Here is a 15014-nt window from a genome sequence, read left to right as displayed (position 1 = left end):
TCCTATCGACACTATGATTTCCAAGTCTTGCTGAATATTAGATAGTGAGTTTGAAAAAGCTTAAAACCACTGAAAAGGAGGCTATTCTCAATTTCTCTACTGGCACCACAAATCACTAAAAATCTAGAACCCTTTTTGGCCTCAAGACAACTTTACACATCTAAAAATTAATAGGGACCCCAAGATCTTTTTTTGTGTGTGTATATATAGTTATATATATATCTGTGTCTATATATTTAGTGAAGTATAGTCAGTTTACAATGTTGTGTCAATTTCTGGTGTGCAGCATAATACTTCAGTCATACATGAACATACCTATATTCGGGTTCTATCTTTTTCACCATATGTTAGGACCCAAAGATCTTTTACGTGCATTATATCTGCCAATATTTGTTCTACAAAACATTACAACTGAAATGTTGATTCATTATTTTTAAAAAATCGTTTAAAAATACAATAAAAACTCATTACATCATGTTAACATAGACTACAAAATGAAATGAAAAATAACTTTTCTGAAAAGTGGAGAGTAGATTGACATTATTTTAGGCGTTTGAAAATCTCCTTAATACACGGCCCAACAGAATGCAGAGGGATTCATATACGTGCTTCTGCACTGTGTGACCATCTGAGAAAGAAGGGCTTGTGGAAAAAGCCACTGTACCCTCGTGAGGGAATCAGAGTGTAAAAGGTACCAGCAAAAGAAAATAAAGGGGCAAAACCCACAAAGGGGCCTGCAAGACCTCCCAGGCAGGGCCATTGCCTTACCACGTTTGCGCTTCTATAAAACTGCTTGCTCTAGGTAAATGAAACTTACCCCTAAAATCCCTTTGGTTCCCAAAAGCCCACTCCTGGTTGGTCCATTTCTAACACCTCATTTGCATATGGCATGAGTTTAATCGAAACCAAAAACCATATAAAAGCCTGTGTAAACCTACAGACGTGGTCCAGAGCTGGGAGTGTTAACCCCTCTGGGTCCGCCAGCGTAATAATAAACCAGAGTTCTCCAACCCTCCGAGTGTCGCTTGGTCTCTGGATGGGATTCAGGTTTCTGTAACAAAAACACCCCCTTAAAGGTTGACCTAAGGAAAGAACTAACAGATACAACAGTTTAGGAACGTGATGAAATGCAGTGTAGTTAAGCAAAATTCATATATCCTGGAAGAAATTGCACTAAAATCATACCTTCAAATGGAATTGAAATTTGGATTTGTTTTCTCCCCATAAAAATGTTTTTAAACATCAAAGAATGCTACCAGTCAAAGCTCTGGTGTACATCCCACTAAAAATCAAGGAAATTGTTTTAATAATCTTGAAGGGCAAGGTATCCCATCCCTAACCCACCCCACAATCTCCCAGGCTGAACATAGAATAAAGATTCCTTTTGATTCAGCCCAGGACAACTGTTGACACTTTCAGTCAATGGCCGTGCCTCAGGGGTAGCAGGGTTTTCTTTGGCTGAGCCGGTCCAGATTGACGCTTGGGCTGCTCTGGTTGGACGCATCCAGCGTCCCCACGATGCCGAGTTGCAAGTCCTGAAGCTTTCCATGTTCAAACACAAGAGACCGTGCTCTTGAGGGAAAAACAAACCAAAGGATAAATCTGACCCAGTCAGACTAGTACCTTCAGTTCCCCCCACCTTGGATAGCTACTGTTTCCTGAAGAGTTCGGTTTAATGATTTCAGTACTGTGTTTGGGTCCTCGCTTATGTCTGCAAATGATTTCCACGACACGAGTAATGTTGAAGAAGCTTGAATGGGGTACCTTTGTCCTACTGCTTCTATTCTCTCTGAGTTGATGATTATCATTTGCTATTTAAGCCATAAGCCCTTTCCCCTAGTTTGACACTACAGTAAAGCACACTGTTAGATCATGACTGCTCACTAGGTGCCCTTTCCCCTTAATCACTTTCTGAAGTGAGTAAGCACATGTACTTATTTGGCCTCACCCTCTTCAACATCAGACCCCGTCGTTCCTGTCTTCCTTAGATTCCCAGGGCGTCAGTCGCCCTTGAGCTCCCAGTCTTCACAACCCAGTCACGGTGCATCTTGAACATTGTTTAATACTGCTCCTGTTTGATTTCTGAATTTACAGATGCACAACCTCCAAGCACAATTAAAGATATCTTAGCGTTGTAAGTTTCCTGAAATGACTTCTCACAGAAGTCAGTGTGTATGAGACCAGTTAGCAGGAACGAGTTTGAGAAAGACTTTCTATGTCACACGTGCAAACACTGTCAATTTGAAGTTGCAACACTGAGTATGATAGAAAATAAACGACTTACTCAAAGTGCTGTGTTTTCAAACTGGCCCATAATGCTGTCTTTGAAAACGCCCAGAGCTTTACCAAGAGCTCTTCTCATCCAAACTTTAGTTCCCAAGTCACCACACAAACTGAGTTACTTGCAGGTGATTGGGTGGTAGTTTTTCCTAGTCTCTTTGGGAATCAAATTCCTTTTGCCAAATATTTTCATGAGATGTTTCTGACCTTCAAGAATAAAAATAATTACTATTCCATTCAAAGGTTCATTTCTTCCAAACTCTTAGTCGAAGGATCCCAAAGACAGTTCTTCAGGGGTAATGGCCCATCAGAGTTCTCCTACATTGGTTGGGGAAACAGGAAGAGATTTCCAGGCCTCCTCAATCAGGCAATTTGCCTCCCACCTCCAGAGGCACAGCAATCAGAGTATTTCATTTCTCTGTCATATCCTTCCTTGCTTGCTCTCTCTTTTTTCCTGAGCCTCTGGGTTCTGGAAATGTTTAAATAGGCTTTGTCTTTTGTCTCTCCTAGATGGTGCTGTCCCTCCTCTCAGGTCCTGAAGAAAAGGTTTGATTTCTGTAGTTTGTCCATATTTTGTCTCATTGTTTGGCTGAGAGTCACATCCTTTTCAGGGCTCTCCAGCCTGATCAATAGGGACATTTACACCTGCTTTAAAAACTATAAAAGGAAGAGGAAATAAAACTGAATAAATATTGGCGTTTGCAGCAAAAATAGTGCATTCATAGGGAACAATGAAAGAGTATCTTGTCTCTTCACAAAGATGGAAACTCAGGAATTTTGTTAAAAAAATGAATAAAATTATTCACGGTTCAAGTAACTGAGGTAAATTGCATGAGAAGGGTCACCTTATTTTCCCATGAGTGGTCACCAGTGTCCTCTCCCTTTTTTCTTTGTGAGTATGCAAAAGCATGGCTTATGATCCAACATCGGTATTGACACACAGAGAAGAGGCCTGTAAACTGTTTATTTTGAAGTGGTGTGATATGAACCGTACCAGGGGCCATGAAGAAAGAGAGGAAGGCTACGTGAAAAGTCACACAAACACCGTGAAGATCAGGAGGAGCATTCAGATGGCACAGAGATACATGATAAGTAATACATGCTGCTTTAATCCACTACGTTTTGAGGTGGTTTACCAGGCAGCAATAGCTAAAACATGGTACACGATTTAAAAAACTCAAAGCTTTCTGGATTGCTCAGGGAATTGGAGGCTTTGATGAATCCGAAAATCTCTTCAAGTAAGACTTCCCGTCCATAGTCGATGCTTGTATGTGTTGCAAGACTTTAAACCTGGAACTACTCCTCCTGGTAAACATGACACCAGCATTTAAGTGTGAGAGGAATCAGTGTCCTCTTCTACTGGAAGAATCAGGAGATCTGCTCACTCAAAATTCGTATCTCCTGCGGGTTGCATTCTTTTCCCCTAAAACTCACACGCTGAAGTCCTAAACCTTACTACCTCATACACGATCTGCTATGGAGATAGGATCTTTATTGGCGGAATCAAGGGAACATATACGCATTACATGGGCCCTAATGCAAAATGACTTGTGCCCATATATAGAGGGGCAATGGGGACACCGAGACTCGCACGGAGGCGGGAAAATGGGAACCGGTACAGGGAGGTCTCTGCCATCTCTACAAGCCAAGGAGAGAGGCCTGGAACAGGTGCTTTCTTCACATGAGGCTGAAGGCAACAAACAAGCTGACACCTTGATTTGGACCTCCAGCCTCCGGATGCAGGAGACCTTAGTTTCATTTTGTTCGAAAAAGCCAAGCTCTGGCATTTTGCACATCAGCAAAGTGTATATTTTGTAGGCAGCAAAGAGAACAGTCTTAAGTGATTCCCATGAGAATCATACAGTCAATCAAGCAAAGAAACAAAGAGCAGCCAAATAATCGTACCTGATACCCGCTCAAGGCTGAGTATCCCAGCAAGGCACTTGCTTGTTCAGCCCAGGAAAGCGGCTTGCACATCGGACCAATGGCTGTGGCTCTCCGGTGCCGGTCTCTCATTGGCTGACTCCGAGCCGAGTGGTGTTTCAGCTTCTCTGATTGGACCTCGCATCAGCCGAGCCTCATATCACGAAGGTTTGCGGTTTCAATAGCAGAAGAGTAAAGCCTGGGAAAGAGTTGCAGGAGGCGTCCTGAACAAGTCTGCGTAGTACCTTCCGTTAGAAAGTTAAGTTTCTTCCGGGTACATTCGCGTCTGTGACAGAATTTTCTCCTTGAACTTTTTGATTTAGTTATTCGTTTGCTGTGATCGGATCCAAGCCATAAGCGAATTCCATAATGTGGGTAATGGAGAAAAGAGTTCGAATGGCATATATCGGTCCTATCAATACTGTAATCCATGCGTTGATCTTTATAATTTGTTGATTAAGCTGCGATTCCTTTCGCTCAAGTTCACCTTTGCATAAACAACAGCGTTAGATCGCGACTGTGCTCTGGGTGCCCTGCTTTCCGATTCACCCACTGAAGGGAATAATCACGATCCCGCGTTCCCCATCCCCATCTTCACACACATACACAAAATTCCATTTTTCCTTTACTTTCTCGATTTGATAGGTGCCACTCAACCTTGCACCTTCAGTCTTCACTCTCCAGACCCATTATGCAGCATTTATACCGCGTTTCACTAATGCTCTTATTTCATTTCCGAGTTTACAAACGCATCTGTCCCCCCAAGCAAGATAACAAGGTGTCAGTGTGTTCGATTTCTTAGAATTATTTTTACCTGGTACCATAACTAAGGGACCAGCATGCAAAAATAACTTTGGTGATATATCTCTGCATCATATTGAAAAACACTTGGATTTTAAAGCTGCAGCCATTAGCATGATATAAATTAGGTGATTTTGTGAAGTCAGCTCTTCCCTAACTAGTCTACATTTCTTTATGTTAAAATGCATTTGGTTCTGTGAGGTGTTTTGACTTCAGAAATTTTCTCCTGTGTTGACAACAATTTACAGTTTCTACGCAAAAATGTAAGCACTAAATTTTGCAGTAGATTGTAATGACAACTTGTGCAGCAAGCTCCTTTTCTCAAATCCTTCTATATTAATTTTTAGCACTCCAGAATAATATAAGTAATGAACCACCTGAGGGGGCTTATTTACCTTAATCCCCCTATTTTTGAACTCAAGAAGAGGTCTGGATGTAATATTGGCCTCCTTCATGCTTGCAATATTTTGTGAAATCTCTCTAGTGTCCTGTCCTGCACCCTATTTTATGCTTCAGCTCTCTCCAGGTAGAAAACTTTGTATTTGGTCTCTCTGAAGAATGGGCCCAAGAAATGTTTTGAATTTCCTAGTTCATATAGCTATTGTTTCTGTATCTGGCTGAGAGAGAAATATCCTTTATAAATTTCTACATCCTAGTCAAAAGGGTTATACCTACATCTTATTTTAAATGCCCAAATAAACACTTAACTGTCATGATGAAATGCTGGGCTTTAGGGCAAGCTGTGGTACATTGCAGAGGACTGAAATGCCACAGTGTGTTCTCTCTCCACAGATGTTGGAAGCTAGGAATCTGTTTAAAAACAAAAGTAATAGAAAACCGGCAACTTCTTTGAAATTCAGCAATACATTTATAGAAAAACGATACCAATAAAAATCGAAAAGTAATCTTCACGGGCCATGAAGAACAAACAATGGAAAAGAAAACATATGCATCTCAACATGAATATGAACATTCAAACCACTGGAGGGCAAAGGGGACATATTTCTTCTGATGTTGCTCCTAATCCTGCTCTAAATTGATGCCAACGCTGAACACAGGATCTGCCTGGATTCATGTCCTTCAATCCCCAGGATTCAATCCAAGTAAGAAACCAAAAAGAACAGGCAAATTACCACAGTTCCTTCCACCTTAATCTCTAGGCTGATTTTTATAGAAAGGCTATGATGTGTTCAGCTCTGCTCACTGGACCACACTTTGAGCCAATGACTGTGGCTCACAGGCTGCCAGTCCCCCATTGTGTGGAACAGCGGAGCCAGGAGCTTGAGCTGCTCTCACTGGACACTCTTCAATCGATATAAAATTGCCAGTCATGAAAATGTGTGTTTTAAAATATCAAAAGTTTGTCTGCCTGGGAAGAATCGATTGGCTACCTCTGAAAGGACTTGAAAAGTAATTTCAAAAACCCGGGACTTAGAAAAGTGAAATGTGTCTGAAAACTTCCGTTTAGCAATTTCTGTACTAAACACCAGTCCCCATTTGTATAGTTCAATGTATGCTTAAACTGGGAAACTTTGAAAAAGGTAACAGGGGTAGTTGATGGCTGTATCTGCTCCTTCACTTCATCTATCTATTGCATATCACACACAAAACACTCCATAGTGCACTCGTGGGAGGAGAAGAAAATGGGAAATGAAAATGATACAAAGCTAATTTCAACCTTACAGAACTCTATAAATGCTGACCTACAGAAAGCACTAAACCTGAGTTCAAGGAAAAGTTGGATTTCAGTAGTTTCTCTTGCTTTTATCTCATGGTTTGCCTCAGACTCACGCTCTATACAGTTTCCTTCATCCAAATCAACGGGTACTGAAAAGTATTTTAATTCATTTATTAAAGTATAGTTGTGAGAATATTATATATTAGTTTTGGATGCACAACATAGAGATTCAACAGTTTTATAGATGACATTCTGTTTAAAATTTCTACAAAATAATGGCAATATTTCCCTGTGCTGTTCAGCATTTCCTTCTTGTGCAATTACAAGCTGCAAAATGAGCCCTTTAATATATGATGAAAACCTGAGTTCTAATGTAAATCACAGTAAATTTCAAAGGATTGAAATCCCACAGTGGGGGCTCCCTCTACCAATGTAGGAAGCTAGAAATTAAATTAAAAGGAAAGGAATTGGAAAATCACTGAGTACTTCAAAATTCAGCAACATACCTACAGAGAAATGAAAGAAAAAGAAGACAATGCACCAAGAATAAAAATAATGGATATTAAATTAAATTAATACCATCATAGGCATTAACACTGAAATCACGTGAGGTCGAGGAAGGAGGCATCTCGTTCTCTTGATGCCCAACATCCCCCTCTTATTTTGATGCCAGGACGTAGACACGTCTCACTACCAGATCAGGAGGCCTATACTTAAATCACCATGGTTAAAAGCAATTAGTTGAAGGAAAAACTCCAGGCACAGTATCACACCACCTTCCCCCTAAATTTGCAGGCTGAGTATCACAGGAAGCCTCTTAAACATTCGGTCCTGGTCTCCTCACCATACTTTGGGCCAATTGCTGTGCCCCCAAGGGGTGCGAGTCCCTCACTGGCTGCTGCTAGTGGAGACTGCAGTTGCAGCTGGTCTCATCAGATACTCCCAGCATCCGTGCAAAATTGCAGTTCAATCAAGACTTTTGCTTCAAAAGTGAAAAGTTAGCTGCAGAAAAATAGAATCAGATCATTATAAATTAGGTAGAAGAGAAATTTCCAAAGGTATGGCTCTTGAGTCACCCAGTGAGTCTAGAAAATTTGCTTTATCTCTTTTTACGGTATGTTTGGGTCCTATTATTTTATGTATTGAATGGCATTGAGATTTGAAATATGTTGAAGGAGTGTGAAAGGGCAAGTTTGATTTTTGTATCTGCTACTGTAATTTGTCTGTCCCTATTTCACACATTAAAAATCCCGGATGATACTGCTACATCCACGGGGAAGAATGACAACATAAAAAGGCAAATTAAGTTGTTAGGGAGATAACTTTGGCAGTAAAGATCCCTAAAAAGGCTGACCTAGAGATATAACTAATAGAAACGACCATTTCGGAAGGGAGGACGTGCAGTATGGTGAAGAAAGTTGCACGGGTTTCCATGGAACCCATGGCTCTACAGACGTACACTCAAGTGGAGTTGATAAGGTTCATAATGTTTCCCTCAGGGAAGAAACGCTTTAAAGATGGACAGGGTGGCACAGGTTGACAAACCAGAGTGGATGGGACTCTTCAGTGCTACTGGTCTTTTCGTGCCAAGTGAGTGGCTCTGAAAAGAGCCTTTGGCTTGTGATGCTCAGGTGGTCCTGAGGCAGCTTATTCGCACATGGTGTACCTGATGACAGCCTTGGTGCCCTCGGACATGGCGCACTCGCCAATCTCCCCGGGCAGCAGCAGGCACACCGAGGTCTGGATGTCTTCGTAGGTGATGGTGACGCGGTTTTGGGAGCGGGCCAGGCGCGCGGCCTCGCTGGCGATGCGCTCGAAGATGTCCTTAACGAACGAATCCATGACGCTCACGGCCTCCTGCGAGAGGCTCAGGCCTGTGTGCACCCGCTTCAGCACCCTGCCGAAGTAAGAGGCGAAACTGGCGAAGCTGTCTGCTGGGCGGCGGCGGCGGTGTTGGCGGCGCACGGGTGTCTCCTGCTTCGGCGTCTTCTGCTTCGGCATCTTCTGCTCTGGGCTCTTGGACTCGGCTTCTTTGCGCTCCTCAGTGTCCACGATCTCCTCCGAAGTGCGGGAAGACCACGGCTCAGCTATGTTGGAGTCGCTCGCCTTCCCCACAGCTCAGAAGGAAAGGCAAAGGCAACTGCGAGGACCGGCTTATAAAGGCTGCCTTGCCTGACGTCACGGCCAATCTGCAGATCTGATTGGGTAGGATGCGGGGCAGGGAGCCGTGTCGCTAAGGCAGGCCATGTCACGTGTCCTTAGATGCCCCGCGGCTTGGCCGCACATCAACCAGTCCGAGTGGCAATCTGGTGACCTTTAAACTTTCCGTGACCCCCACCAGGTGACCTGTAAACTTTCCATGACCTCCACCAGAAAAGCTTTGCAACCCGCAAGGTCGTGTCGGAAAAGGTCATCCGTTCCCCTCAGCTGCTTTATGCCTGCCAGTTATGCGTGAGAAGTTTGCAAAGAGGTCACCCACCTCTCCTACGCGGAAGAAAACTCACTTTGATCTCTCTGAGAGGGTCTGACCTCCGCAACCCAAGCGCGTGCCGCCTCAGAACGACTGGCCCCCTGGGGGCCGTTTGACTTGCGCCCAGAAGCTGCTCTTTCGCGGCTGAGTGCGCGGCGTGGCTTGAGGAGGAGCCGTCCGACTCGGTGAGCGGAGGGCGCCTCAAAATCGTAGACACGACTGAGCAGCTCTAACCTGCAATTCTTATCAAAACCTTCAGTGAATCAGAAGAAAGAGAATGGCAAAACCGCATTCTCCACAGACGGAACCCTACAAAAGTGGGATACCTGTACAGAAATATTAAAAATATTTAGTATTTGCCAAATTTTTAATCGTTTTTTAAACATTCCCTACGTTCCCCCCAAATACCACACATAGTTGATTTGTTGAAAAAACTATGCGCTCTCAGTTGAAAGGACCTATTGTTTGTAATTCCTTAGAAACCTTTAGAGTGAGAGGAAAATAGTCAATTAAAGGGAACTTTTTAAAAAATTAAAAATATATTCCTTTCAAAAATCAGTAAGAATTCAAGCAAAACATATCTTTAACGTCTTTATAGAGAAATAAATTACAGATATTGAACCAAAGAGGACTTAGGAATAACTGAAGAACTAGAAGTCTTCAATGAGCTATGATCCTAATGCTCATGCTCCCAAGTGTCCTGCGGGACCTTCAAGAAATGAACGGTTAATTCTACCTCTAATAAGGTAGTTCCCGTCATGAAAGGAAAGGTTCTGTTTTTTATTACTAGTAACTATTATATGAAGACAAAGCCATGGAAGAAAGTTTGCAACAGGCAATTATTTGGACTGTGATGACGATGATAATATGAACCCTAACGTTTTTGGAGGACGCTGTTGTGATTACAAATTCTTAAGCAGATTGTTTTCCCTCACCCAAAATCAAGGACCTGGAGTGGAATTCTTTGGGGGTAGGGGGCATCTGCCATTTCCACTAAGAAAAGTCCTGCTTTTCATTAACGGTGCAGTCATTCCAGTAACTACATTTATTAAAGGTCTCAGTGGACTACTGATGTCTGTCACTTTTCACGCATAGCTGAGCGCTTTAATTACTATATATGAATACTTTTGTCAAGTTATTTTTCATGTTTTAAATGGAAAATTTTCTCATTTTCTTTTCCACTTATTGACCAAATTAGAAGGGCAAGTGACCCATTAAACTACTCTGCAACCTAAGAGACAACTGACCCTCATACTGGTGCCCTGGAGGTACCTCTCCATGGGTGTGTCCAGCAGGATAGGCAGACTTTTTACTTGTCGGCTCAGAACTCTCAAGCAGCAAGGCAGAAGTTATGTGTCCTCTTAAGGATTAGTTCTGTAATGGACGTAACGTCACTTCTCCCATACTCCATTGATCAAAGACATTACAGGTCTACCAGAGTCAAAAAGAGGGGAAAACAGACAGGACTTTTCCGTTGGAGAAGCGTCCAGGAACAAGCAGCCTTTGTGAAGTCAATGAAAGGCATCATACAACGCATGCTTCTCGAGATGCTGCTGGGTGCTACACACATGATATATCCGTAGCACAAAGTCCTGGTATCCTTGCACCACAGTGTTAATCCATGGAATACTTTCCCACTTTATTCTCTGCTATATGGGTGACCGCAGGCATGCAGTGAATCCCTATAATCCAGGGCAGAGTTTTCACTCTAGTGGCATGAGTTTTCTGACCATTGTAGACATTCCCTCCCACCCCCGAGTCCCTGGACATAGAGACACAGACATACAGATGGACAGAAAGGGGAATGCATCAAATGAGTAAATGTTAAAACAAACTCTACCAGAAACTGATCTCAATATCAGATTTATTTTGATTTCCACATTAATGATCTTATCTCCAAACAAGATTATATCTGAGGTACTGGGGGTTAGGACTTCAATATAAGAACTTCAGGAGGGTACACTTCAACTTACATGTAATGTGAAATCTGAACTGTGGATCGGCACATATGCTGCCTCTTCCATCATACTGATTATTCCAATTTGGAATATGGATTATTCCATATTTCCAATTAAGAGAAAAAAGATGACCTCATTCATCCTCTTTGTACTCAGACTATTCATTGTTTAATTTATTAAAAACTTTTTTTCTCATTTCTAGCTTCCTACCTCTGTGAAGAGGGAAGATAACTCTGTGATTTCAACTCTTAGAAATTGTTGATGATTTTCTTTAAACCCCTTATTAGTTCAATATTTTAAAGAATGGTCTTTGTACTTTTAAATTAACTTGTAATTTCCCCTGTGAAGAATATCACTTTGAGCCAAACATAGAGACACAGTCTGGATAATCTGCAAAATCAAAACTTTCCTTGAGCCCATCAGAAGAGGGATAGGAAACGCTAAGAGAGGCAAATCTATTTATCTTTGGCAGGACTGCACTAACTCAAGAGAAAGGGTGTGGGCAGGGCAGGGTACTCAAATTGCTTTACTAAGTAGTGCAGGCATGAAGGAAAGCAATTCCTGATCCAGGACTGTGTACAAACCTGTTTGTTTCTTGTTCTGTCCAATGTGGAAGATCTCTGATGAGCTACTGTACTTCCAGAGTTCTCCTTGGGATCATTAGAGTAAGGATTTAGGATAAATTCACTCTCCTCATGAGGGTCATTAGCTAAAATTATTCTGAAATATTAGAAAAATGTCAGTAAAGAATTTGAAAAAAAAAGATCTTCTTCCCAAGGAGACTAGGAAAAATGATCGTGAAATCAACTACAAGTAATTCCCTCTGAATAGTCCTCCAAGATTGCCATACAGATAGGGAACAAAACTTTGAGAGCCAAAGGCTCTTTGGAAATCATGCTCATTTTCAAAGATGGAACTGTGAACCAATTTGAATGCACAGCATTTCACAAGTCCTTTCATTTCCATCATGTTCATTACTGCTATTTCAAAATCCCAGTGTTTGTCCATATGACGTACACGTTTTGGCAACCTGGATCTTGCCTACGAGTCTCCTGCATATTGTTTTATGTGAGAACTTATTTTTAAGAAAATGAGTCCTTTAGGACATTTTTATAGTTTTTTTGTGTGTTTTGCACCTAAAATTTCAGAAATCGAATTAAAGTATTAGTGAAACAACATTTAAAGTGTACCATACAGACAGCGAAGACTGGGAGTGCAGGGGTGAATGACTGATATGAAATCTAGGAGAGAGAGAGGAAAATGAGTTTTGATGTGAAGACTGGAAGGTGAAGTGGGTACATTTGATCATTTACTCAGAGGGTGATTGAAGGTAAAGGGGACCTGATGCGCAATTATTCTCTAACGGTATGGTTAACAGTAAAGACTAATTGAAGCAAGGTTCAAACTTCCAATTTTAAAATAAAGAAGTCCCAGGGATCTAACATACGACATAGTGGCTATAGTTAAATACTGTATTGTATATCTGAGTGTTGCTAAGAAAGCAGTTCTTAAAAGTTCTCATGAGAGGAAAAAAAAATTTGTATCTGTGTCTGGTGGTGGATGGAAACTAGAATTATAGGGGTAATCATTTCAAACTATATATACATATATTGAATTATTATGTTGTACACTTGAAACTAATATAATGTTACATGTCAATTATGTCTCGATAAAAAAAGACTAATTGGGAGAAACAAGCTTACTACCTCAATTACAAATTATAAGCAACAGCCCTGGAAAACAGTATTAATATAGCAAACATATCACAGTCAAATCTACTCAACATTACCTTTGTTATAGAATTTATTGGAAAACGTAAGAGAAAACCTAACTATGGTACAGAAATTTAAAATATTTAAAAGTTCAAGGAAAAAATACCCATTCCAGGCTCCCAAGGAACTGGAGTTGCTACTCTGAGTCGTTCAGATTAATCTGAATCTACCCCTTCCATGTTTGTAATCTATTCTGTTTGAAAACGTAAACATTCACGATATCAACAATGGCTTCGTGAGGCTGATGAAGCATCTAATCAAAGTAGCTCAACCCTCATTTAGCTCTGAATTTACCCATCATGGATATGCAGCCACTGAGTCACAGCCTTTGGCCCAGTGGATGATCAATCAGGTGACTCAAACTGAAGTGACGAGTCTTACTGGATACTCAGTCTTTGAGACTGAGGGAGAAGCCGGTATCATACATTACCTGCTGTTTCTTTCTTTCTTTGATTAGTTGTATGCATTTAATCATGATCATAAAAATACGAATCCAGATCTGTCAGTGGACATATCTCCTGTCAGTTTCACCAAGTCAGAGAATAATACAAATTAATAGCATTAAAATGATTTTCCTTGACTTAGTCTCCATATTTTAACTCAGGCTATTTGAATGGTCAGTTTAAAAACAAAACAAAACAAAACAAAACTCTAACCGCAGGGCTCTGACAAGATAAAACCCATAACATTAAATGGCCAGCTATGCATTCAGCGGCAGAAACTAACAGACTTTGGTATAATTGCAGATGATTGAATGACTACCCCCTTGGTGAAAGCTGAACCTTTTCTATTGGGAAAAAGAGATGCCACGAAAAATTCTATTCCAAGTCTTAGCTCCGGCAAGGATGAGAGAAGTTTCTCCTTGAGAATTTGCAATCGCAAGAGTTCCCTCATGTAACTCTGGGGTTCAAATCAACACTATCAGCATGGCCCAAATAATATCTAGTCACAACCCACACATAAGGAAAACGCAAATCTAATCCATTCTGGAGGGCTTTAACCTTAATTGAGGCTTTTTCAAGATTCTTACGGATTAAGTTCCTATATACAGACACATCATCCAAAAAAAAAAAAAAGCCACTCTCAGCAAAAGCAAACAATACACCCAGATGGAAATGAAGAATTAGTACCAAATGCTAATCTTAAGAAGTATATTTAGCATGTATATATAAATGATGAGATATATAAAATATGAGGTAGAAATAGCTAATTATCAACAAAGTGTTAGATGAATTTTCTAAACTAAAAATCATAACCACTAGAAAAAAAGATTAAAGAAATTTTACAGAACCAATGAGATATAGCTGGATAGAAGATTGGTGAAGTAGAAGACAGAAAAAATAATAGAAATAATACAGAATTCTTCACAGAAAGTAAAAGGAAAAAAAGGATTAAAGTGGTGCAAAGAGACTTAAGAATGAAATAAGTAGGTATTAAGTATCGCATAGGCATTCCAGGAGCATAAAATTGGGTAACTAGGGGGGAAATAATATGAAAGAAAAATGATTGATGATTTCCCAGAACTGGGGAAAGCCGTAAGTTCCTCCATTCAGGAAGCAGACCTGACACATCAGAGTAAACAGCAAAGGTAACCCTAGAGATCAAAATAGCTGACAAAAAGACACGATGGCTAAAAAAAGAATACCAAATAGTGGGACAGCAGGCCTCTTTTTCTTAATAAATTCAAGCCCAAAGCAAGTGCTGAGGCAAAGTACCTGTCATCCTAGTGTGGCGTATCTAGCCAAAGTATCATTTAATAATGAAGCTGTGCTACACACGAAGATGGACTGCCCAAACCACATTCAAGGGAAGAATTGCTCCACTGGCTGCTGAGAGTACAGTCAGTTGCCAGTCCTCAGCCATTGGCCCTTTCGGGTATTTCCTCAGCTTTGGAGAGCTAATGTGCCCAAGGTCAGGGACTTCCCAAGATGGTCACATCCAATGTCTGATCAAGGAGAAAGTATAACTATATGGCTCATCCCATCCTCAGATGTTAATTCTGATCAACACTCCCGCAAAATTAGCCCCGTATCAAGGCTGGTTTCCCTCAAGATCTTAACTCAGAAATAAAGAGTTTTGAGAAAAATGATATCTTACTGTGTTTACACCAGCTGACACCATGTTAAAGGAAC

At 41.0% G+C, this 15014-nt stretch overlaps 1 protein-coding gene across 1 annotated transcript; it reads right to left on the bottom strand.

The window, feature by feature from the left end:
* Window positions 1-6837: 6837 nt before the first annotated feature.
* Window positions 6838-12562, bottom strand: LOC140691812 (histone H2B type W-T-like). Its single transcript, XM_072955947.1, has 4 exons — window positions 12558-12562; window positions 9187-9386; window positions 8349-8799; window positions 6838-7684 (listed from the first exon to the last, which is right to left on the bottom strand). The coding sequence occupies exons 1-4, from the start codon at window positions 12560-12562 to the stop codon at window positions 7681-7683; spliced, it is 660 nt and encodes a 219-aa protein (XP_072812048.1). The 3' UTR covers window positions 6838-7680.
* Window positions 12563-15014: the final 2452 nt, after the last annotated feature.

Source organism: Vicugna pacos, chromosome X, assembly GCF_048564905.1.
Source record: "Vicugna pacos chromosome X, VicPac4, whole genome shotgun sequence".
NCBI lineage: Eukaryota > Metazoa > Chordata > Mammalia > Artiodactyla > Camelidae > Vicugna > Vicugna pacos.
Note: the sequence above shows the minus strand (reverse complement) of the source record. Positions and strands in the feature narration are given on the sequence as shown.

Coding starts and splice junctions, on each gene's coding strand:
- LOC140691812 (XM_072955947.1), bottom strand. Junction 8,800..9,186: donor ACCCTCTCAGAGAGATCAAA/GTGAGTTTTCTT, acceptor TTTCCTTCTGAG/CTGTGGGGAAGGCGAGCGAC.